The 25,904-nt window shown below is 46.3% G+C and overlaps 1 protein-coding gene across 3 annotated transcripts in view; it reads right to left on the reverse strand.

Annotated features, from left to right (window-relative positions):
- Positions 1-25,904, reverse strand: part of TOM1L2 (target of myb1 like 2 membrane trafficking protein) — a 59,255-nt gene continuing 33,351 nt past the window's right edge. Inside the window, exons 9-16 of one of the 3 annotated variants that reach the window (XM_014936529.1) lie at positions 23,842-23,890; positions 23,057-23,180; positions 21,842-21,965; positions 19,864-19,939; positions 16,286-16,351; positions 8,903-8,962; positions 6,208-6,244; positions 1-5,644 (exon numbers count right to left, since the gene is read on the reverse strand). In XM_014936529.1, the coding sequence (XP_014792015.1) occupies positions 5,496-5,644; positions 6,208-6,244; positions 8,903-8,962; positions 16,286-16,351; positions 19,864-19,939; positions 21,842-21,965; positions 23,057-23,180; positions 23,842-23,890 (685 nt within the window). In that variant the 3' untranslated portion in view covers positions 1-5,495. The remainder of the gene's footprint in view (positions 5,645-6,207; positions 6,245-8,902; positions 8,963-16,285; positions 16,352-19,863; positions 19,940-21,841; positions 21,966-23,056; positions 23,181-23,841; positions 23,891-25,904) is intronic. The other 2 variants (XM_014936530.1, XM_014936531.1) reach the window with 2 other exon arrangements.

The raw sequence follows: 25,904 nt of genomic DNA on the forward strand, positions 1-25,904 counted from the left end.
TCCAGGTCACACTAGTAGTGTATTTATTGGAGTATCTCACATGCAGGAACCAAAGTAGAGATGATTTTCTGGAGCAAGTTAAACAATGGCAGATTAATACAGGTTGTATCGTCCTTAACGTAAACACTTTCTATGTGAATACAGCAACATTTTAGTGTTGGGTTTCTTTGCTTGTTGTGTATTTTGTTTCTCTTTACATAGTCAATCTCTTTAAACAGTTATGTCCCTCTTCTCCCCCTACCCCCATTCCCAAACAAAAAAATATCCAATATCTTCAGTAAATAAATATTATCCACTTTTATCTGGAAAGCCTACAGCTGTAATATACAGAGAAGCTATTACACAGGTTACATTTGTAGGGTTAACAACAGCTCATAATAACATGTACAGAATGAGGAGCTCATACTCATAAAAACACAGAGCAGGGTGAGAAATTTGGTGTAGGTTTGCCATGGGCTGAAGAGAACCAGCACCGGAGCTCGGTGCGGCTCGAAAGCCACCTGGTTCTGGGTGACATGCAACTTTGGGTCTCTCCAGGATGGAGGAGCGACCTGGGCAGGCTGTGGGAAGCCAGGGGAATGGAGCAGGCTGGGACAACCCGCTCCGGAGGCTGCCGTTGGGGAAGGATGAGTGGAAGGTGCTGGGTGAGGACCAGCAATGCCTTTGGGCACCTGGCAAGAGGACTCCTGCCTCCTCTGCGGGTGGGTGCCCCCAGCAGCTGAAGGGTTACCTCCAAGAAGGCTATAAATCCACTCACTGATTGCCTGCTTCATTATTTCCATCAAAATAACTGTCCTGAGCTGTTTTTTTCCAGGCTCGGCGAGCCTTGTGGTTAGAACTGAGGAGGTAAACAATGACTGAGCTGGATGAGGCCGGGCTGGGGATGGAGATAGCATGAGCAGTTCCCACTCCACAGGGCTCCCAGCAGCCACAAGAGACTTGACAACTCATCGGATGAAAAAAAAGACTGTTGAAAACGCTGCTGTGTTTGCTCTCCTGGGCTGCATGTCCTGTCCTCATGGGTGACAGCGGGAGAGCATTGAATGGAGAGGGACAGGAACAGGCTGTGTTGGCCCAGGGGAGCGTGGCACCAGCTCCCGCGGCAGCTTTAAGGAGGGGGGACCATCACCCCTACCCCGGGGTCTAAAACCACCACCCAGATCTGTTCTTCCACCACTGGAGGGAAACATCTCGCCACCGCAGCCGGCTCTGCCGAGTCCTCCATTTAAAAGTGGAAACAGCCAATGTATCCCATTAAAAACAACAAAGCCCAATGAAGTCAAACGAATGGAAACCTCCATTAAAATCCTTCTTCTGCTTGGAGGTGTAAAAACAACCCTGGAAATGGCAGGGCTGGTTCGACCAGCACATTTCAGAGAGGGAGGCTGTGATAATTGGAAGGGGAAAGGTATGTTGGAGGCTACGAGAGGGTCCCAGCGAGGACCAGTCTCCGCGTTCCTGCTGTTCTTTTTAAGAGACACCGTGCTACGTTTTTATGAGCAGTTCTCCTATGAGCCTTACCTACATACTAAACACCCTAAATGTCTGTACAGCACATTGTTATCTATTACACCTGCCAAAGATGCAGCTGAAATCTACACATAACAATTAAAAAAACCCGAAAGAATATATTTAAATAGAAACCATTAATTTCTTACATCTCAGCACATGAAGGGTTAACCAGAAGAGGTTAAAAAACACACCGGAAAGAAAATATATTGACAAAATAAATATTTCAACCTAAAATAGGGTATGATTAGAACTTACAAAGGTCCCCCAATAATAATTTAGTGTCATTGCATCTCAAGCTGTGATTCCTAATATGCCTAGAAAGCGCCGGGATGTTATTCCTCATGGAAAGCGGGTCAGGCTGCAGCTCCATTCCCTCCTCTCCCAAACGCTGGAGCCACACGAGTCCTCTGCCCCCTGGCACAGAGGAAGCACTTAAGAGTGAAAGCGAAGGAAGAATCAATCGAGATGGCGGTTTTCTGCAGTGAAAAACCCCTTCCCTTTCCCCCAAAAACAGTTTCCACCGCTCAGGTTTCCTGCAGACCACAAGAGGACGGGGAGGATGAGAGATCCTGATACAGGACATTAGGGAAGCTCTAGCGCAGCTCTTACATTTGCTAAAGGTTTGGGCTAAACCACACGCTCTGTCCCCTTCGGTGCTTCCAGGCCCTGTGTATGCTCAGCCTGCGAGAGCCATGGCTGGTGGATTCAGGCTCCAAATTTGTGCTGTTATCAGACCCATAAGGGTGCCACCAAAAGGACGTTTAGCCACGGCCAGGCTGAGCACACGCCTCTTGAGAAGAGCATCTCCCGAGGGCTGCCCTACTTCCAGCAAAGCCACTGCTCGTGCCCAGAGCACCTGCCACCCCCTGCAAACCGTGCCCTTGCTTTCCAGAGGATAACACGAGGTGTCAGGGAGGACCACGGAGTGCCCGAGGTCACAAGCACAGAGGACAGTCCCTTGAGCCCCTTGCCACACACGCTCCTTATCTCCCCTCAGCCCCAGCCTTCTTGTCTCATCTCTTCTCCTCCCCGCTCAGAGAAGCACTCACTGACAGCTCTGCAAGACCTTCCTGAAAGGGACCAGATTCTCTCTAAAGCCATGACTTGGAAGTCCCAGGACAGGTTTAGCACGACAGAAAGAAGCCGCGTTAACAGCACACACACACCCCCTCCCCTTTTGCTCAGGGGTGGGGGGAACAGGGCCAGCAAATCCACAGCAGTGGGACTCCACGGGGGGGCTCGGTGACAGCACTGGTGATATCCTTGCCACTCAGCATCATTTGACAATGTCCCCATGCTTGAGCAATGCGATTATCTCCTCCGGCTTGGCAGGGAAGCTGGATTAACATGCTTAGAATCACCTGATGTGGCCATTTACAGGGTCAATGTGTTTCAAGGATTTAGAAGAGAAAATACACACTTAAAACACCCACGGAGCTTTTTGCATTGACAGGAATACCAGCAATTCATTCTGTGCTGGCAAGGCTGCTCAGGCAATCACCAGACACTGTCTGAAATCAAATCAGCGTCACAACAGAAGTTTCCTCGGGTTTCTGGGAGCTGGTGGCCACATCTGACGTGTTGCAGAAAGGCAGGGTCTGGCAGGAGCTGGCAGCGGGGTGTCTGGCAGCCAGCATCTGAGCATTGGGCTCACCTTGTGTTGAACAGCGAGGACAGTGGCCGAGAAGGGCAGTGGACACGTGCAGCCTGTCCTGGCACTTCCCATTAGCCACAGAGATGATGAAATGGAGAGAAACCCTCTGCAGACCCACAGAGAAGGGCTACAACTAGGAAAAGGGCCGGCAAGTGGGGAGAAGAGGCAGCTTGAGCCCCAAGCTCTCCCCATCCTTACACTGATTTTCCCCATCCACTTGCAAGCAAGCCCTGCTCGCTTTCTGCACAGCACAGAGGTGTCAGGGACGAGGTGTCAGGGGACAGCAGGGCAGCCTTGCCTGGTCCCAACTACATACGATGGATCCTGGCAGAGGATGCAGATAGGGCAGGACAGAGGCGAGGCTGAGCAGGGACAGCACAGGGTGACATCTGACCTGGGATGGCCTGGAAATCCTGCACCGAACAAGGCTTCCCTCCCAAGATTAATGCGACTTCTCCCAAGGACCATCAGTGCTGCAACTGGGCCATTTGGTAAAAGGTTTTTTGTGTCACAACCCACCGAAGCGTGGCGTACCCCAGAGAGTATGTCACGAGCCAAAATAACTCTGCTCAGATAAAAGCTTCTATCGCTTTCACATCAGCTGTTTATAGCACGGCTTCTTGGTCTAGAACAACTTCTGAGGGAGCTCGACACACATCAGCATCTCGGGAAGCTCAGACATGCCAAGTCAGAACAAAGTGGCTGGATGCCTAAGACAACAAACACCCCAAAGAAGAGGGGCTGGAGCGCTGCTGCCTGCATGGGCGTTCATCTGATAAAGGTTCCCTTCTGTCAGGACAGGAGATTCTCCCTGCCACGCAGCACCCCAGCTCTCTCTGTGATCCTGCCATCCTGCACCACTGGCTTCCTACCAAAGAACATGCTGGGGGATGCAGGGATGGCTGGAGCTGCCTGCTCCAGCTCCGCTTGTCAGCCCAGCAAGGCAGGCACACATGCTGGAATCCCTTCTGGCTGCTCTGGGAAGAGCAGCACTCTCGGCCATGCCTCTGGGCAAGCAAGGGAATAGGCTTGTTTGTACAGACAGGAGGGAGGCTGCAGCCCTGTAGGAGCTGGGAGTTAGTAAAGGGGCAGAAGTTACCAAAGGACACTCTAAAAATTACAACTAGCACAGCCACAATCATCCAAAACCTTCTCAGGCCCAAATCTAAAAGGAAATGAGGATTTTCACCTCCAGCACGGGCAGGCATGGCTAATCCCTCCATGGTAACCGTCTCCCTCAGAATTTTTGTACAAGCCTCCGTGAGGTTTGCCTCTTTTTCTCATTCCTACCACCAAGAACCAGCACATCTATCCTACCAGGCATGGCAGGGAATCCAGGAACCTCAGTTCACACCCAGTCCGTGAGCAAGTCCCATCCATCTGCATGGATGTTATTTACATCCGCTGAGACAAACGCAGAGCTCTACAGTCACTGAAGAAGGAACCTAAGGTAAGGAAAAAATAACCTAGCTATTTTAAAAGGCAAACCCACTAGAAAAAAAATCCTCATGTGAGAATGCTCTCCCAAAGAGCAAAATGCTTCATGCGCTAATGTTACAGCATCCATTTAGCTCAGCGTTTTTCATTCTTGTCAACTGCCAGAGCTACTGGACATGGCCAACAGACTGCTTTCAAATTAGAGCAAGCCCAGATAAAACACAAGGAAAAAATACCCTGTGAGATTTAGAATATGAAATGCCGCACAAAGTAGGGAAAAGGGACCACCATATGGTACCGGGAGATGTGTGAGTGGGAGAGTAAAGGATTTTAACTTGTGAAGCACATGTTGAAAGGGGAACAGTTGTTCCTTGCTGTCGAATCCAACACGAAAGCCAATACATTAACATTTTATCTAAAAATAAAGACACACTCCTCCTGAACATTCCAGCTCAGTCAATTACATGCTGATCGACAGAGCAGTCTATTTGGCAGGACCTGCCTACAGAAGAGGATGATCCCTACATAAATTGAAGGGCAAGGCTGCTCTCTCCCCTCCGGGCTTTTGTTTCAACACAGTGTGACGTACTCATGCATTCTAAAGGGGTTTTCAGCATCAAGAGCTGGTTTTGTGCAGCTGGGATAGGAAGGAGGGGATTAAGGGAGCGCTGGAGAATTGTGGTCTGGCAGGAATAGTGTTGGACTTCAATAGAAAGAGTCAGCTCGTGGGGGTGGATTGTTTGGGGAGAGGGGGAAGAAGAAGCAATCTATGAAATGGGGCTGGGGGGGGGGAAGGGGGTGGTTGTTAGGCAAGTACTGTGAGAGGACGAGGTGGCCTAAGGGGATGTTGGCCTGTGGAGCAGAGGGGTGGGAGGGTGGCTGAGAGCCATCTTCACAGTGCAAAGAGGGCATCCTCCGAGCGCTCTTGCTTTTTCCTGCTGGAAGAATTCGTCGCAGGGGTGGGGGCTTCCAGGGGAGGGGAAGGCAGATTGGGAACCATCTCCGCCGCTTTGGCTCGCTCTTCTAAAAATTTGTCAAACTCTGCAATGCACACACACAAAAAAAAAAAAAAAAAAAAAAAAAAAGAAGGAAGACAGGTAAGAACTGGGGCTGTACATTCAGCCCTGGAGGTGAGCAGGGTCTGAAATTCCAGCGCGTGGCGTCCCGTCGGGCTGTGTTTGCAGGCACATGGCAGTTGTACAGCCTGACTTCCTCAGGAAAGGGCACAGATGTCCTTTGAGACACCCTAGCTCGGGCAGCAGAGTGAATCAAACCCACACTATGCCATCGGCTGCGACAGAAGCAGGGAAACATCATTCCAAAGGGCTGAGCAGCTCAGGGACATGGACACATTCCTGCTGGCACAAACACAGCGCACAGCCAAGAAGATGGCAGGAGAGCACTTACAGCTGGGAGGTCTCCTCACACCATAAATACCAACTTTTTTGCTCTAAAATGCCCTCTTCCCGCCTTTCCAATTGCAGAAGCATTTTCTGGGGAACATCAGGCTGGGAGAAGTCAGCACCTCAGCAGGGATCAAAGCAGATAATTCTGTCTGAGCACTAACCTGAGAACGGCTCATAGCCACAGGCATCTCTGCTTACCTTCACTGGTCACTCCTTCTTCCAGTTCGTCTCCTTTCTGCAATTGGAACAAAAAGGCGTGTGAGCACACAGGCAGTGCTTCACCTTCACTAGCATCCTCTACACACATTTAATGCAACCAGACAGTTTCCAGCACTTTTTTCCACACGTTAACTATTTGAGCAGGGTGACCTGGGGAAATGGCACGGCCCCCACGTCAGGAGGCCAATGGTGACTGACACTTCACTGCGCTGCAAGCAAGAGGACAAGCACTAGAAATGCTTCTGGAGGTTGCTGGTGGATACCTAAACTTTCCCCATTGGACCTGAATGGCAGCCCAGTACTGTTTCCACTCCAGACAGTAGGCCTAGTCAAAAACTGAGCTGCGTTGAGTCACACAAACACTGTCCAAGATGCCATCTTTTGTCACAGAGTCCTTTAAAAAGTCAGGAGTGGGGTTTGCTTTGTGTCTTCAAATAAATGCACTCCTAGCTGACAAAGGACATATGCTGCAAAATAGTTTGGGGCCAGTGTTCCTCCTGTGGGAGCTCATTTTTGACTTTATACAAAAATATAGCAGCTTTCCTGGTGTCTCTGCTGTACAAAGACAAGGCAGGGTGGGCTGGATGAAGGATGCTGCCGGGCAGTTAGAGTCCATCCATGAGACACAGAGGCTGGGATGCCAGAGGGTCAGTGCATTTCCACCAGCTGTGTGAATTTCAACATGAGAGTTTCCAACAGTGCTTTAATAAGGAAATTGAAAGTCCACGGATGTGGCATCCCTGTCAACCTATCAGGATGTTAAAAATGGATGAAAATAGTACTTGAAAACCTCATGCTGAACCTCCTTTGAAAAAGAAAAGTGTTTATTCATACCCTGGCTTCTCTACCAGGAGAGCGGGAACATACTGACTGGCCTCACAAAGGTTTTTAATGCCTGAGAATTAATGCCACCAAGCATCTACCAGCTTTCTACTGCACAGAGGATCCCAAAGGTACACCCAGCAGCCACTGCTTCCCATGCAGAGGTACTGTTTGTTCCAATGTACCCCAGAAAGGGTAAGGAAATTAACAATGATTAGCTAACCTAATCTGTAACGTCCTCAGCTGGGAAGCAGAGAACTGAAATGAAGCATTAACAAAAAAAGGAAGGGGGCAACCCAGAGTGAAAAACAAAAATCCAGTCCAAACTTTCTGAGAGGGCATCTCTACGGTGCACCCACAGATCATCAGGATGGGGACCCAGGTACCCAGTAAGTCCTGGCTGCAGCCTGTGCCATCTCCAGGCTTGTTCAGGCATTTACACAGCCCTTCTCTGCTTTGCTCTCTTTGAGCAAGACTATCCAGGGGATGAAAGATGTACACAGCTACCTCCCTATCTCTCCATAAGATCTTCTCTCCTCCTAAATTAATTTAAATGGCAAAGACAAAAGTTTATTGTTTAAGCAGAGTGGACATGCTACATCTACTGTATTTCTTTAACAAAATGAGGCCAGTTTGCAATTAAATTTTAAAATAACTGCCTGTACCAAGGCCTGAAAAAAAACTACCTGCAGCTGAAAACCAGTGACATTTCAAAGGCGGGCAGTGGGTCTGCCAGACTCGAACACCAAAACCCAGAATCTGTTTAAGTGCTTCTTAGGTTTTGGAGAGCAGGAGCGTTTGCTTCCTTTGAGTAGAGTCAGCTCCTGCGGTGCGGGAGCCGAGGGCTGACGTGCCGGAGCGTGCCCACAGCACCACTGCTGCCAGAGCCAGGGAGCAGAGCCCAAACCCTCCACCTCCCAGCCAGGAGCCCAGCAGGCAATAGCCAGGGGCTGGGGGAGACCTTAAGAAACAGGGAGTTATCTAGGGACAATATCTGAAGTCATAAGAAGGAATGGAAGGAGACGATCCTTAGGGACAGGGTGACCACAAGGCAACAGTTCAGTTCACCGAAACCGTGTTTAAAAGAACAGCCTGAAACACAACCCACCACCCATTCTCAAAATGCACTTGGTTAATTTGAGTCAGATGCTTACATTAAAAAAAAAAAGAGACTGGAATAAATGTGTCCTAGCTGTACCACAGCTTAAACCAAACGTGTACTGGTACAGCAAAACAAACTCCAGAGTGAAGGAAAAGCTACTTTTAGTTCTGTCGTTCGTTTGTTTGTTTAATAATTACCAGAGAATAATCATCTAGGAGAAACTGAAAGCTATAAACATTGAAGAGAGATTGTTATAAATTTTTATTGCGACTTTTATGAAACGTGTCAAGATTGCTTGCCAATTTTACAAAGACATCTTGATTTGCAAGGTATCTAAGCCCTGATCCAGCATCTCTTAAAAGCATGTACTTAGATCCTGTCAGAGCTAACGCAGCCTTAGACATGTGCTTTAGGTCTGGTGGAGAACACAGGAAAACTTCAGCACATGTTTAAATGCTTTCCCCTACGGGGACCAGAAAACACAGGGTTTCTGGAACGCATACTATTCCGTGATGTAAACATGGAGAAGTGAAAATAAAACAACTCAGGAAAAAAATGCTTTGATTGAATTGCTGACCACGACCTTATCTCCTCCTGCTGAGGGAGTCCCCTCAAAGGGAAATAAGCCAAATGACTTGGAAGTTTCACTGCCTCCCATTATGAGAAGTACCAGTAACTCAGCAATGCATTGAAATTTATCTGTAAAAGTGCTATTGCCCGTGTGAAAAATGAAAATATAAAGAGTCTCACCAAGTCGGTACTGAGCCACTCCTCAATGTCATCCATGACAGAGGACTGTGCAACAGGGATCTAGGGAGTGCAGCGAGAGAACAGCAAGGCAGGCAAAAACCAAAACACATCCACAATCATGGCCACAGAGCGATGGAAAACGCCAGAAATAAGATTAAAAACAAAACAAAAACAAAGATGTAAGATGTGCTGGAAAAAAAAAAAAAGGCAACAAAATATAAATGGCATTTCAAATAAAGAAACACTTGGAAAGGAAATTATGAACAACAAGGCTAAAAAAAAACAAGAGAAAGATTATGGGGAATGACGTGACTGGATGCCAGTGTAAGACGGGTAACTTCTCGACCACATATTAAAACCATCAAGATGGACTGATGATTCTAATCTTGATCGTGAAAAGCTTTTAAGGGTAGAATACTGGATATCAGTTAGGTTTTGAAATGTTAAATTTACACCTTTTATTTTTTTAAAATGGGTATTAGCCACGCTGAAGGGTTAGCAAAAAAAGGGGCTCAAAGTCTTCAGGCGACATTCCTATGAAAACAAGTTGCTTTTCTCCACAGGTGGAGGCAGTCAGAGCCCTGGGTCCACAGTCATGTTCTCCTTCCAGATCCTCCTTCCCACCACACCACCGAGCCTTGGCAAGCCCCAGCACACCAGTTTCAAGCCAAATGGTCCTGACTCCCTGTCCCTGCTCCTCTGCCAAAGGTGACCCTCTGGCAGCGGAGGCAGAAGAACCCAACGTGTGCCAGAGCAAAGTGTGGAGTCTCAAAGGTGAAGGCGAGGAGGAGGATGGGGCAGCAGGTCCTGGGGTGGGCAGAGGAGGAGAGCACAGCCTGTGCTCCTCTCAGCTCCTGCTCCAGCATGCTGCAGCGCTGCCTCAAGACTCACCGGAGCCTGCCCGTCGGGCCTCCACGGATGGTTTAACCAAAAGCATGGAATGTTTGCCTCTCCCCCTGCGATAAAACCCCCGCGTTCTGCCGTGTGATTCGAGTGCCCAAGTGCAGCCTTTTCACAAAGCGCCACAGGCAACTGGGTCAGCAAAGGGAAATTACTGCCTATTAGGTGTAGAATTTCCTGACTTAACTCCAGCGCTTGAATACAACAGGGGGCTGCGGAAGTAAACAGGAAAACAGCACAATAGAGCACATAAGGACAACCTGAAAACCATTTGGGAAGCAGTGATGGCAGGCAGGCAGGTTGCGGGCGAGAGAACAGCAGCGGAGCAGCGGGGCTGGAAGAGAAGAGACCTCACAGCACTGGAGAGGCTTCTCCTAAAGAGAAAAGGTATCGGGGGCTGTTCACAGCTTTGCCTGAAACCTCTCCCAAGGGAAGAAGAGCTGAAAGAGGCTCTGTAGATGAATTTGCTGGGAGATGTAGTTTTCTCAGGGACTTCCAGCAGAGGAAGACAGGCAGGAGCTGAATTAGAGGCAGCAGCACAAGCCGATGCTGTTTAGCAGAGCTCCTCAAGAACTCTTTCTTCTAACCAAGTGGCCCTTTGCACCAAGGGGGGCAGTTAAGCCCTTGCCTGGGGTGAAGTCTGCTAAGGTGGGTTAGTTGTGTGAAGGACTGGAAATTCAGGGCTCAACCCAAAAGCATCTCCCACCAATAGAAGGACCGGGAAGATGGCTTGGCTCCAACTCTGCAGGTTGCTGAACAAAGTGGAGACGACAAATCCAAGAAGGGTCAGAGGTGCAAGCTGTCATCTTGCTTTCAGCTAATACATGAAGATCCCAAACAGAAAATAAGTTCCTGCAGTTTCCTTGGAATGGGCCAGCTTTTAGGATAATTGGCTCCTTTTTAATTGGCAATGGAGAGCTGAAGCACGTGTGGACCACACTAGCACAGTGTGCTGAAGCTGCTGCGAGCTGGCCATTAACGAGAGGAGGGCTCTGTAGACATCTTCCAACAGGTTCCTTCCCAAGGACAAGCTGCATTTTGTAGAACTGCCTTTTTAGTTTTAACAGCTTTGGAAAATACTGGCTTCAGAGATACAAAGCAATGAATTTATTCAGCCTACAGCAGCCTAAAGTCTACGGCAGAAGTTCCACTGCTATCTCTCTCCTGCATTGCTTAACACTGTGGACAACAAGCAATGCTCTGGAAGGTGTAGCCTTCAGAGCTGTTGGCTTGTTTGCAGCTCAGAAAGTACTTATGTTTCTTTAAGGATAAGAAAAATCTGTATGGAGAGGAGGAGCAAAATAGCAGGTTTTTTTTTTTGCTTTTCTGTGAATAAAATAAGAGCAGCTGTTCTAAAAAGCGTGGTGGTACTGCGGGCCCTGCTCTAGGAGGAACAGCAGTTCAAGTCTTGGTCATCCTGAAAACACAACAGATGACTGAGCAAGTAATGGATTCCTGAGAATCACAGGACTCCTGAGTTTGCAGGAGTCCTCGAAGAACAGCTCAGCCGTATAGGAGTCTGTGCTGCTGTGTTTTGTAAGATTTAATTTAAAAAAAAAAAAAAAAGAAAAAAAAAAGAATTCTACTTTCAGACAGACCTACTTTATATAACAAACAAACAAAAACCTCAGAAGTGCAAGAACACTTCTCGCAGGTCATATACAAGAAGCAGAGAGAGCTGTTAAGATAAACATTGAAGCATGTCAGCCGTTTGCTATTCAGCACTGACCTTTTAAAAAGCTTCCCCCATCTCCCGGTACACTCACAGAAGAGCCAAGCATTTGTATCTATTGCTCCTTCCATGCTCAAACTTCCAATTTACTTTCCTTAGACTCTGAGCCCCATTTTCCCCATAAAACACGGGTTAAATGTATCAGGTTCAATTTCTTCAAGAATAAAGAAGGGGGAAAACTCTCAAGAGTAACTGAAAGTTTTAAAATATTTTGACTATAACATTGTACCATTTATATTTCGTTTGAAACTGACCACACACAGAAGTTTGGGTTTTGCCAGTCAGTTGTGTATTTGGCAAGTGTCCCCCTTCCAGAAGCCCTAAACTGAAAAAAAAAACGCTGAGGGGAGTTTTGTTAAAACTAATCCCCTAAAACACAACAGAAGCGATGTAAAAACAAATTAGCTAGTTTACACATTAAAAAAAAAAAGACAACAGTTTCTGGGAACAAACAGCAGTGGCAGCCTCAGACTGCATGGAAATGGCTCCAGAATGGGATACCGTCTTGTTAATACTTTGATTATGCAAACACACACGGTCTAGTGAAGCTCTCAGTCTTGGCAAGACAGCTCCCTAGATAGTCACTGCTGGCTGCAAGAACTGTTTTTATAATGATATTGTGATTTCTTTTTTAAAAGTCTACACTTAAATTAAATGGAAATTAAGTCACAAAATATTTTGGGGTACTTTAAGTAACTGGCTTTAAATAAAAGTTGGGCATTGTTTGACTTTTTTTTTTTCAGTCTTTGGAAAATCCTACAAATGGGATCATCTCAACAGTCCTGAAAGGGAAATGGAAAAAGAGGGCTGGGAGAACAGAAGTGAGCGTTCAATCCCACAAAACCCACAGGAACCTGGAATTCAAGTTTGTACTTATCTAAGTTAGATTGTGTTGGTGTTCTCACTAGCAATCAAAAGCCAAGGAGTATTGCCAATATATTTCCTCAGAAGTCATAAAATCCAATATTCTACCCTTAAAAAGACAGTTTAAGGTTATTATTATCACATTTTATTTCTATTAAAAATGATCCCACTGGAAAAGAAGCAGGTATGAAATGACAATTCAGGTCTCTAGGTGAGCTCATTAATGTTCTTAAAATGTTTAACAAGGTTCATGCTAATTGTTGCTAGACTCCTGTCTTGTAACTTAGGTAATTCCACTTCTTTCTAGGTGTTTAACAAAGCTGACACCAATACTTGGGTAGCTGCTATTCACCCCCCCGTTAGTAAAGAAAGGACTATTATTCCTACGGCAGCAGAAGGAGCGCTCAGCCGCACGCTACCAGTCTGCTCCAGCTCCCTACTCCAGTCTTACCATCTATTTAAAGCTGTTGGGATCTTGAAATAGCTGCCTGGCCCCGATATTAGAGCACATTTGACTTTACATGTAAGGACTGAATTAGCTGCTTGACTGCTCGTAGCTGTGTTTACACACAGCACAGGGGAAGGCAAGATCTCAGGTGTTCCCCAACACAACACAACAACCGGCCAGTCTGGATGTGACAGGCACGTCCAGACAGCGAAAGCCTTCGTTCACGTGGGCTATCAGATTGTCCTTGTACACTGCTCCATAAAACACCACAGCTGGACAGGTCATGAAGCCCACGTGGTCTTCAGAACAAGGGAACGCGCCTGCTTGCCTTCAAAAGAGAGAAGGGTCCTACCACACAGAAGAAATTAGATCTTCACGCATTTATTTTCAGTTTGTCCACAAATCAAGCACTTCGGTCTCCAAGAAGATGACATATTTCAACAGTCTCGTGTTACTCAAGTCATTTCCAAATCTTAGATCCTATCTCTCTATTGAAGGCATACATAGCAGCATCTCATTTTAATTAACATCATCTCAGGAAAGGTTTCATTTAATCTTTACTCATGTATCTTTACTACAAAGAGGAATCTCCTCTCTAGCCAGCTTCTGGTGGTCAAGATGAAATGCTGAAAGCTGTTTGTATGATTTTTGGTGAATTCTGGTTCAGTTCCATTCCTCCCCTGCCACTGTCCCAAATAATGTCTGTCCTGATGTGGTGGCTTAAGCAACACCTGCTTCTCACTTTCGTAACAAATATCCATTTGGCACGTGAGTGGAATAGCAGATTATTCTAACAAATTCATGCAAATCTCAATAGCTGCCCAAACTCATGAGAAGGGAACTGGAATTACCTGCACTAAAATGTGGTGGCCTTACATTAAGGTCTGTGCCCAAGAGCTGCTGATACAGACCTCTGTAGGACACAACTTGCAAAAACCCAGACTTTATACTGCAAACAGACCTGGAACAGCTCAGCTAACACCAGTCACGTTTGAACTAGGAACATTTTCTTCACGTATAATTTTGTCTACAGTAGTTTTGAAGGCATAGCCATAGGTGTGGTTTATTTTCTTCTTCACGTATAATTTTGTCTACAGTAGTTTTGAAGGCATAGCCATAGGTGTGGTTTGTGTCTCCGTGGTCCTGGCATCCCCTTGCCAGCAGAACTGAGCTGTAGATTAAGCTGAAATAGAAACAACCCTGCCAGATTCACAGGGAGAGCACACAGGGAGCCCTGAGTGAGCCTCCCTCTGCAGAGGCGTGCTGGTGAACTGGAATGCACAGACATGGCGTGGGAAGAACTCCATCCTAAACTTATGGCAGTTTGGGAAGAACAACGTCAGGACAGGAGGGATGTGAGCACCAACCACTCCACCAGGTGGAGAACACCCTTCCCGTGGTCTCAGTGTTGGACTGGCACAGGTAATGGCAATGTCACCTCGCCCCTCTTTGCCCCCTCATCTCAAAAGTACAAAAAGTTCCCAAAGAATGGGCACATCAAGTTCATACCTGGGATGCCAGTTATTCCACTGGTATTGCAAAGGCTACAAAGTCGTATTAATAAATACTGTTAAGAACTACAGCCGGTTAAGAGAGAAACAGAGTTAATGATTAGTTTAGTTTAATTTTAGGTATTTCTCTCTCGTATTTAGCATACAAACAAGGTGACAGGCTTGTAAGAGCAGCGACTGGCTGGACAGCCAGACCCCCTTCCCTCCCCAAATCCGTATGCCTCCATGAATGCTGCAGTATCCTTTTTTCCAGACTGAATAACCACAAGCCAATGAAGGAATATTGTGTTTGTTTTTTTAATAAAGCAGTGGTGCAAGTGGTGTGAACAGCAGGGGTGCCGATTTCATGCTTCCCTGCTCTTGTAAACAGTGGAAAGGCAAAGAAGAGGAACTAACTCAATCACTGGAGTATTCATTATGGATGAACATCTAAGAGTGGCATAGTACATCTCCGAACAGCGAGAGCCTCTGTGAATCACAGTCAACAGCATCAGAGGCAAGGCAAGCGCTGCTCACTTTATGGCTTGTCACTCTCTTGTTATGAGCTGTGGGTCTCCAACAAGCCCTGAAAGGAAACTCTGACTCCCAAGGACAGGTACCTACAGCTGGGCTTGCCCCATGTGCCAGCAGCCACAGAACTGCCTTTGGGTGCTAGCATGGGCAGGTAGATATGACTGTATATAAATATATACACACATATATGTGTGTGTCCAATCATTGGGCACCCACCAGTCATGTAAACTTCTGAAAAATTCACAAACTGGCCCCCAGAAATAATCTGGATTAGTCCTAAATCTAGAAGAATAAATGCAGAGTGTTTCACAGAGTTGGTGCATTTTGATGCTGCCCGCTCTGGATTTTCTCCACCTTCATCTCTCTGGGATATTTCTCTTTTTAAGCACTGGGCAGCTGAGTCTGGGACATTCAAGGCTCTCCCTGGAGTGAGGAGGTCCTGCTCCACGGGTCTCCTGGCACCCAGCCCTGCAAACGTACCCCATCCCAAGGGGAATTCTGCACTGCACGTTCCTGCACTCAGCTGCAGCCAGGACTGTCTCACAAGGACTTTGTACAGTTAGGTCCCATTAAGTGTTTGAGATTAGCACCAATAAAGTGATGGATTATGTCATCCAAAAATACAAAATGGGTCTTAGAACTTGGCTCTAAGGCACAGCTGAGGCTGTTTTTTGCCTACCTCTGACTTTTGCACTTAAGGCAGGCTTTTGAACTTCTCTCTGCACGCATGTTGATGAAGGACAACTTCAAACAAGGTCAAAATGTGCAGACTCAGTGATCTTCAGAAGCATGATTTTATCAGAGCACTGGCATCACTAGACATAGGAATTCAATCCTTAACGCCAGAAACACTATTGTACCTTGTGGAGTCTGAATCCTAATGCCAGCAGGGTGGAAGGTGTCAATCTGGGTAGCAGTTGTCCCATTCCCTTTCTTTCATAAAGAACTATCCCTACATTATTCAATGCTATTAGGTATGATCCTACAACTTCCATAGGTTTATTCCAGACCATGAAGTTAAGTGCTACCAGAAAAGACTGCTTTAAAGACACATAGAAAATGTCCTCTTTATGAACTAGATCCATGAGACTTGTGTTTATCCCTTGAAAAGTGGATACTGCATAAATAAATCAAGACAGTATAAGGAACCAATTGGATCCCAGGCCTCTTCTGAAGGTGATGTGGGATCCTACAAACAATTCAGTTGGTTACAGGCCTTTGTGCTGTATAAACCAGAAATTGGTGCAAATCTCTCCCTTTGCCCCAGGTAATGATGTAGGTGGGAAATAAACTCCTTGTACTGTCTGATTTCAAGTGGTTCAGTAGGGCAGGACAAGAGGTGAATGGAGGATGGTTATTCTAGGAAAAGGGACTGGGGTGGGCAGTAGGAATCGCTTCACTGGTGAAGTCCTCACCATTCCTTGTGTAATTAGCCACTTGTCTATGGGCTCCATGTCTGAGTTCCCACCTTTACCTCTCCTCTGTGTTGAGAACAGAAAGGTCCATAAAGAGAGAAACCACAGCAACAACCCGTGATGAAAGTAAAAACAGCAGCAAGTTAAAAACTTCACATACACATGCACACACCCCAAGTTGCCTACGGTAGCTTCTGGCAGCAGCAGCATCTCCCTCTGCTGCCTGTCAGCTCTGTCCGTGGAGGGACAGACCTCACCCCGACCTCTGCACTTCCTACAGACAGTTCACAGAATTTTAGCACTTCCTCCACGCTGATATTAAAAAAAAAAAAAAAATTAAAAAATAAAATCACCAACTAGTAGTGAGGCTGATGTCTGTCATCTTCTTAGAAGAAGAAAAAAGTGTAGGTTAGACAACCTACTAAAATCAGTCAGACTTTACTGAAAACACTAGTAGTGCAGGCTGTAGAGTCTCCCTTATTTATGAAGCTGGGAGGTGCAGCACACCCATTTACCTCCTCGATCTCAGCAGACAGACTCTGCCCCAAACTCCGACAGCACCACAGCCCTAATGACGGTGTGGAGCAGGAGGGTGAGCACTGGCAGTTTGCTGCAGTGCTCTGGCAGCCTTTCAAACTGCCCCTCTCCACGAGCAGCAGAGGTTAAAAGGAACCGCTGATGCATCCAGTTCCTGGGAACAGGCTGCAGACTGCATGGCACAGCAACACAAAGGCTCTCAAGATGGCTCCTTGTCCTTCAGCATCTCACCCCTGAGCCAGGGACTGGATGCAGAGTCATCTCTAGCTCTGGAGGGGTTTGCTCGGGACCAGCAGAGCACAGTGGTTCCAGCCCAGCAGCCCTGCCAGAACTGGACTAGCTCAGCAGAGAGTCACACAGCCCTAATGACGGTGTGGAGCAGGAGGGTGAGCACTGGCAGTTTGCTGCAGTGCTCTGGCAGCCTTTCAAACTGCCCCTCTCCACGAGCAGCAGAGGTTAAAAGGAACCGCTGATGCATCCAGTTCCTGGGAACAGGCTGCAGACTGCATGGCACAGCAACACAAAGGCTCTCAAGATGGCTCCTTGTCCTTCAGCATCTCACCCCTGAGCCAGGGACTGGATGCAGAGTCATCTCTAGCTCTGGAGGGGTTTGCTCGGGACCAGCAGAGCACAGTGGTTCCAGCCCAGAACTGGACTAGCTCAGCAGAGAGTCACTGGTGTGTTTATGTACCTCCATCCAGATGCCTGTATACAGGGGATACCTTTCCTGTTCCCATTACACAGATAATGGAGAATCATCTGTAATCTTTTATGTTTCATTTCAGTACTTGTGCTGAGAAAAAAAAAAAAGAGGGGAAATCACTCCAACTTCATCTACTATCTGTGGAACACTAGAGAATTGTTTCTTGGACACCTCTCCTCCCAGTTGTGATCACGCAACAACTCTGTGGCAACAAAAGCAATTCCCAACATGGAAAAGCAATATTAAGAAAACAGGGTATTTTTAGCTCATCTTGTTTCCAGCTGCTAAATCATATTAAAAGACAGCTAATGCCACGTGATCAGCCATCTCTCTACAGACCATTCTGAGAACGACTACATTAGAAACGTCGGATGTGCTGAATTTTACCACTGGACAACTGTGCTGGAACAAGACGTGTGTGAAGAATGTGTTGCAAAGCTTTTGGCTCCTCCCTAGAGCTGTTCTTAAATTAGCTCTCTACCCAAATGAATTCATGTCTTTCGTTTCCTGAGCACTGCCAGTATTTTTGCTACACATGCTGGGGCTGGTGACTTTAGGAGTGCTTAATTTTTATTTCCTTTAAGAAGAGACACCCACGAGCCTCACAATGCTTCACAAAAAAAGGTAGTGTTTACCCATTACCGAAAGACTGCATTTCAAAATAAGCTATTCTGATTACATGATACGGTCATCAGGACCTTTGAAAAGAGGCTGAAAGTCTCTACAACATCTCAGAGCCCAAAGTTCCACAACCCATAAAGCATTTGCCCCAAAAAACTTTGACCATCAGATTAGCTTAGACACAGCCCTTTGAACTGACAACACTTGGGGCAGAGTGGCAGCTACGCTGGTGTGAGTGACACGTCGCATCGGTGCCTCGAGCAGAACTGGCTGAGAACAAAAGTGTTAATAAATAAGGACACGACCCTGTGGCCACCAGGGGAACACAGCCCCCTTGACCAGTAGCTAAATGCAAGCCCCTTAGCATTTGGTTAGCCAGGAACAAAGAGCAGAATGGCAAATCCTTTCTCCAGGTCCTGCTAATAACACAGCTCTGTGATACCGGGGGGCTTGGGCTGTCACACTGGCTTCAGGAATTCCTCTCTCACCCCCCTTTAATATATCCCTGCCCCTGCCTCCCCGTGCTTCCCCCTGTTTTCTCAGCACCGCTGGGATGAGTTTTTCTGGGGCTGAGCTTGAAACTGGACACAGGGATGACCTGGGTTATAAATTACCCGTTTTCCAGGAGGACAGGGATGGGAACAAGCAGATAGATTTGTGGGGTGGGGAGATGCTCTATAAGAAATCGTTGTTGAAGCCCTGATACCACTGAACTGTGGCCCAGGCAGGCAGGCAGCTGTGATCTGACCCCAGCTGGCTCCGAAAACAAATTCCCCCTGGCTCAGAGCAGAAGCTGCCAGGCATGCCAGCTGCCCCCAGCACTCCCATTTCAGCTTATGAAAGAACCAGGGTGGGATCAGCCAAGGCATGGGGAGGCAATTCTCCATGGAGGGAGGTGTGTGCATGCTGCACCGGCTCTCCCATGCTACACTGGCTCTGCCGTGCTCCCTAGTGGTCAGCACAGACCAAAATTAGACCAGGAAAAGGCTCTGAACTTGCTCCCTCATCTAAAAACTTGCACACAGCACAGCTGGAGTACAAAGGAGCAGGACAGTTTTAAAAAGCAGGCTGGTAGAAAGGGGTCGAGGGATGATCTGAAAGGTCTTTCTTTCACTTCTGCCTTCACCAAGGTATGCAGACAAAGCTGGCCAAGCTTGCTCTCTCAAACATGAGGTGACATTCTAGTGAGGTGACAGCACGTGGGCCTCTTCCACCCACAGAAAACAGGAGGAGCCTGCCCTGGGACAGACAGAACAGGCTGGATGCAAGGACAGTTATGGCAAGGCATGTGAAGCGTTAAAAATCTACATAATTTCTTTCCCTGTAACTTGCTTGTGTATCCACACGCTCAGAGCAAAGTCTAGTAGATCAAGACCACATCAACTTTCATAAGCAAAACCAAATCAAACAAATGCACACCAGTGTTAACACGACGTTCCCCACTTATTCTTTTCAGCTGGACCCTCCCCCAGGCAAGTTGCCAGAACACAGGAGAATTTACCCACTATGGTTTTAAAATCTTTTAGGCCGGTGTGCTAAGTAGCAGCTCTTTAGAAATCATTACTGAGCGAGTATGTGCTTCTAAATACCAATTTCAAAATAGCCAGTACCAGCGTGTTGCTGGAATACAGAATGAGAAGTCTAGGTCACAGCAGCTGCCTATGAGCTTGGATTCCACACTCGGCTCCAGATAACAAAACACAGAGCAACCACCTACCCCTCCTGTGTTCTGTTTTCGAACATCCAGGGCAGACGCTAGTCCTTTGACAGCCTGTGGATCCTCATATGTCACGCTGAAAGAAAGGAACAAACCACAGAACTAGAAGGAAGCCAAACAGTCACCCATGCACAATCCGCTTGCTACTCTGATTTACTACCTGGGAAATCAGAAAGCACATTCTTTTTCTTAACAAGACTTCAAGTGTACTAAGTGTGTTCCAAGAAGAGGAGTGTGCTCCATCCATCAGTCTCAGTACACAATGTTGAAGTAAAAAGAGTAAAGCTGGCATTATGAAAGGCAAGCAAATAGGTTACGAGGCACCATAAGCGTGTCCAAGAGGTGGCAGGGGACTAGGAAAAGAGACCTGATTACAGATTACATTTTGCAAAGCTTTGAAGATGACATTTGGAAGCCTGACCTTGATGCGTGCATAGGGGGAGGCAGACGGAGGCTCCAAGACAGATGAAACAGAACTAAGCAAATACAGTGAAGCGTACAAAGAAATGCACTATTTACAGAGGTTGGATTTTTTAAAAGCTTAAATGGCTATTCAAAAGGGACACGTAGCAGTCAGGTGACAGAGGCAATAGCATCGTTTCTCAGAGCAGAGTGGTGAAGCATGAGCTGCAGCAGACACCAGCACCTGCCCACAAATCAGCCCCTGGGAGGAGCCGCGTGTCAGAGCAGGAGGAGCACATTCTCCTCCATCCTGGTGGCTTCTCCCAGCCTCTGAGCACAACGCCCAGGGGCTCTCACCCACACACTGCACATCTCCACTGTCTCACTCTGCTCCATTTCTACGGTGTGCAATCCAAGGGAGACAGAGCAATCCTCCCTCGTGAAATCATGGGCTGATACATGCGCCTTGTTCCATCAGCTCGCAGAAGGAGATAGAGGTGCAGTGTGGGAAGACTAGTTTCATGCTTCGTTTAGCAGAAGAGACAGAGGGACCTCCATTAGATCTCTCTGCAATGCATCTCCTTTCTGACTATACATTAGGGCTCTCAGCCTGAAATCTCCAGTGGTAATGTACGCCTCTACAGCAGAGCATGTCTTCTCAACACTGATCCTACTGCCTACAGGCAGTACCAATTGCTATACTGATGACTGCAAATGAAAGATCCTAATAAATTTGCTGGCTCAAGTTTTTGATAATCTGCTAAGGTCTAAGTTAAACTACTTAACAACTTTTCTTAGTTTGAGACAAGATATTGATGATGTTCCGACTGCTGGTAGCCACTACATCCTCTAGAATCTGAAGCCAGAAGGAGGCAAGAAATAATATATGAAAAAAAAAACCACCTGAGTGTGTCTTTTCCTGAATCTCACTTGACAGGGATCAAAGGACTTCTTAATAAGTGCATAGATTTATTTTACATTAAAATAATTGGACCTGTTAAATGTCCTTGAAAGTGCCAGATCTGCAGCTCTAGAGATGCAAACACTATGCATATAAACAAATTAGGGATAGCACAGCAGCCGGACAAGCTACACTGCCTTGAGAGCCTGTGAGAGTGTGACTGCTGGGCCAATGGGAGAGTTTAACAGGATGGTGATTCTGTTTCCAAGCCCTTGATGACAGTAATTCAGTCACCAAAGTATATCCATGACCTTCAGGTGAAGGACCCTTATGCTCCTGTATCTCAAGCACTGGCTGGGTGGATGGGATGACAAGCCTTTATGAGAAGAAGCATCTGCAGATGCAAAGGCAAGTTCATTTCCAAGTTTCCAGTGAGCTCATTAACTAAGACAGTCAAATAACATTACTCAGCCAGTCTGCTCTGCCCAGCAGCAGGAACTTCTCCACTTGCTCATACTAATAATGACTGACAGGATAGGGATTGGATTAGAAGTACAAAAACATACACCAAAACTACTTTTTTAGTTGGAATGAAGTCAAGAATTTTCAGATTTATGCCCTTAGAAAACAGCAAAGCCATGACTCAAACAGCACTAAACACAAACTCCAACTTACTTCTTTCGCTGCTCAGCCAAGGAGCTGCCTCTTGTCTGTGCAAACATGTCGAAGTCATCACGAGGATTAGGGTTACAGTGTTGTAGGGAGCTGAGTGTGCCACTGACGCTGTTTGTACCCAAATCTGCAAAAAAAAGCAAACCAATTAAATAGCAAACCATTTGCAAGCACCACTGCCACGACTATGTAGGCTACGGAGGAAGTCATGAACAACAGAGGGCAGCTATAGGTATCATCTCCTAACAGTAGCTGAGCACAGTTCTGTGCAGAAGAGGCTGGAGGCTGCAAATCACACACTTCTTAAAAGACAAATATAGAGATTTGTCTTATTCCTCCTGGAAGCACCACGCTGTAAGTACTCCTCATCGAGAAGCCAGCATTTTGGAACTGGTATGTTCCTGCGGCCAAACTCATCCTGAGGTATTTACTATTCACTAACATGGTCCAAAATTTTGGGCCTGGATACTGGTCTGCGCCACAATGTTGTCTCCCAGCTATTGACTGTGAAACCAACAGCTTCAAGTCAAGTCATATGATACTGGGGCAGTGCTCAAAGAGGTGGAGAACTTTTAGTCAAATCAAGTGATCCTATCAAGCAATCTAGTTTGATTTTATGTAAAACACTTAACAGTTCCATAAAACCCTTCATTGATTTTATGAAAATTCAAATACTATTTGTATAAGGAGAATCAAGAACATTCACCAGACGGATTTGATGGAGAGCTATACCTAAGCAGAAATAAAAGTAGTAGTACAAGTTTTACCATGAAGATCAACCTGCAGCCTTGTCTTCAGTGTCCCCTTTGGTTAATAAATCCCTCCCTTTGTGCCACTCTAATTCCAAATTACAGATTGCTACAGTGCAAGGGATTGGGAAAGCCTTCCTAATCCTGTAAGCCCCATACCCAAACCCTCCAAAGGCTACATGCCAATATTAGTGAGGCAGTGGAGAGCCAAAGGGGGCAGAAACTCCCTGACCCACAAGTGAAAAATGGCTCCTCATAAATCCCAACAGCTCACTGCAATAAGGGCTTGTACTGGCTGTTCGGGTCGGTCACAGGGACCTCAGCAACTGCTCAGACTTGCTCCCACAATCACACACCTGTGTGATCACAGCCCCTGCGTCCTGTTCAAGATGCACAGACTGGTTAGGCTTGAAAAAGCCCATGCATTGCAGCCTTGTGTTCATCAGCACTAATTAGATCAGGTACTCACCAAGCCCTGCCAGCTGTGAAGAAAGCGAAGATGGGGGCGCTGAGTTTCCAACCATTGGGCTTACTACAGCTGGAGAGCCAGGACCCAGATCTATTAAATTATCTTCTGTCACCTCATTCAGTACCTGTTGGGAAACAAGAAACACAGCAAGTTACACATGCTGGAGATTTCTTCTTGCAGTGCATATTAAACACCATAAACCAATGAGTGCTTCCTAAAAAGATGTCTCTTGCATACTGTGAAATGGACCAGTCTCTTGGATACACCGTTGATAAGTGCAGTATAAAAAGGGTCAGCCACCAAAAAACCTCAGTTTGAGTGCTCAGCACAGGAGGAAACTCTCCTGGAGGTCATCTACACCTCTTCAGATTTAGCTGATGTGTCTCTGTTCTCCATCTCTTTTAGAACTACACCAACATCAGATCTAAGTCAAATTGAATTTGCTACCATCTTCCACTTCAGGTATAAACTGTTTTTGGAAACAAAACTTCTTTGCTGTGCCTAAAGTTACAATGCCTAGAGTCCACACAGACTCAAAAGCAAATCAAAAAAAGTTAACAAAGGGAAGAAAATCCATCAAGGATTGTAAACATGGAGATGTTTTAGTAGTAGTATCTTCCTGAGCCAGAAGTTGTCGCTTGGGGTTTGCCACATTCTTAGGCTCTTTTCCTGGTACCCACTGTGAACCACTATGGGGCTGGACATGTGAAAAGTCTGGTACCAGTGACATCAGTATGGCCAGATTGGTGTAGCTGCTGATATAATAAAAGGAGTTCAGTACTTACCCCATTGCTGGCATTTTGTGTTGAACGTCCCGATCTGTATCGTTCAAATCTGTTTAGAAAGGAATCAAAAAATGCAACATGGACCATCAAAGCCACCAATAAACAATGAGAAACACAGGTTTATAAAAAAAGCCATGACACCCTTGCCACTGAACTTAGTCTTTTGTTCATTCAAAAAGGAACCCTGAAAGCTTTAACTCCAAGCCAGGACAAAGAGGGGTTGCTGCGTAAGTTGCATTTTTTGGCAAATGTGGATATTAAGCTAACTAATAGGATCTTGCAACACACAGGCCTGAAAAACACTGTAGGATTTGTCTTTGGTTGGTGGTTTTGGCTTTTTTTCATTAAGTGTTTCATGAGAGACTATTCTGCTTGCCAAGGGACAGGAGGAATTGCAGCAAGATTGATGCAACCAGGTAAATAAGCTGAGCACCACAGCAAGTCTTACTCCCACTTAACAGCTCCCTCTTGCTGCAATACATGTAAATTAGAAGCCACACACATGTGAGCACAGCCCTGCCCAGGCAGCACATGGCAAGACAAACAATGATTAGCAGATACATTTCTTAAAACATTCTGGGTCAGCTCAAAGATCATCAGGACCTATGTTCAAATAGGTTGGGACTTTCCAAGAATGAAAAGTAAAGATGTTGGATAAAAATCCCCATAATTCTTAGGGGACGAAGTCTGGTTAGTCAAGGTCTGGTCTCTTTTCTACTTCTTCCCCAAGCAGCTGTGCATCTGGGGCCACAAACCTAAACCCAGCTTTCATGAACACAAAAAAGCAGAGGGAACTACCTCCTCTCAAGGCCTCTCCGAGGCCAGTCTGATCTCCTTCCTTACCAGGAAAAGCATCATGATTTCTCTGAGGTTAGAGTTTTTCCGTATTTAAAAGTAGTTTCACATGTAACCTCACTTTTCAATAAAAAACCCTATTATGTTCATATAATCCTGTGGGTTTGCTCCCAGATGGACGCTTTTCAATAAAAAACCCATTATATTCGTATAATCCTGTGGGTTTGCTCCCAGATGGACAAAATACAACAGGGAATCTCAGGCAAACCAAGATGTTTTCTAAATGTAACAGAGGAAAATGCAGATTTAAAGGGCAGTAAAAACAAATTAAGGCCCAAATTTCAATTTTAGGAATCTGTGGGTGTCTACTATTACTGGAAATCCAGCTCCCTTAGCTGGAAACCTGAGACACCTCCCACCTCATATTTCTCACCAAAAGGCTTATGAACCACACGCTCGTTTACATCCAAAGCTTCACAGTGAAGGCTCCTGCTTGAGTCACTGACAGAGCTCGGTACCCAAACGAGAAATCAGCGTGATGAACGTGGAGCTTTCAGAATAGCAGAGGAGGCACTGGAATTTATTGAAATCCTCAGACCAGTGCAGCTATTCTACCACAAATAGCCTGCTAACATCACTCAGCTCACCTTTCAGTGGATAATGGTAGTCATTAAATAAATAGATTACCCCCAGTCGGCAAAGTCGCACATGGGGGAAAATAGAAAAAATATTAAGGGTGACCAGACTAAGCCTTAGTGACAGTTACAATCTGCCACTTGCAGAATCATGCTCGTTTCATGAAACACATATACCATTTCACATAAAAAGCCAGCATTTGTTTCAAAGTTTGCCCCAATCTCCACAGTACGACTAAATCAAAGACAAAATCGAGGCCACCGAATCTTCTTCCCAGCTTTTTCTGTGACAGCACAGATCCACGTATCTAGAGCCCAATTTATTTTTAAAGGCTTGAGAAACAAAGCCCTGTGCTAAGAGCAAGGAACAAAGGGTACTCTTTAGTGCCTCACTCCCCAGGCCTGTCATTAAGGGGAAGATTAAACTTTCCCAAGACTGCTGTATCACGTGTCGCCTACTGCAGCAGATGTGGCTGACAGCGCCTTTGTCTGACGTGTCCAAAGTCCTATGACCCAAGTCCTGCCCCTGGGGATGATTCTCGCAGACCATCTCTTCAAAACCTCAGCTCTGTGCAAAACAGGCTTTCCCCCCCCCCCCCCCCTCGTGGATCAGCCTGATTCTTATTAAAAAAA

The sequence above is a fragment of the Calidris pugnax genome, unplaced genomic scaffold, assembly GCF_001431845.1.
Source record: "Calidris pugnax isolate Ruff unplaced genomic scaffold, ASM143184v1 scaffold17, whole genome shotgun sequence".
In the NCBI taxonomy this organism is placed as follows: domain Eukaryota; kingdom Metazoa; phylum Chordata; class Aves; order Charadriiformes; family Scolopacidae; genus Calidris; species Calidris pugnax.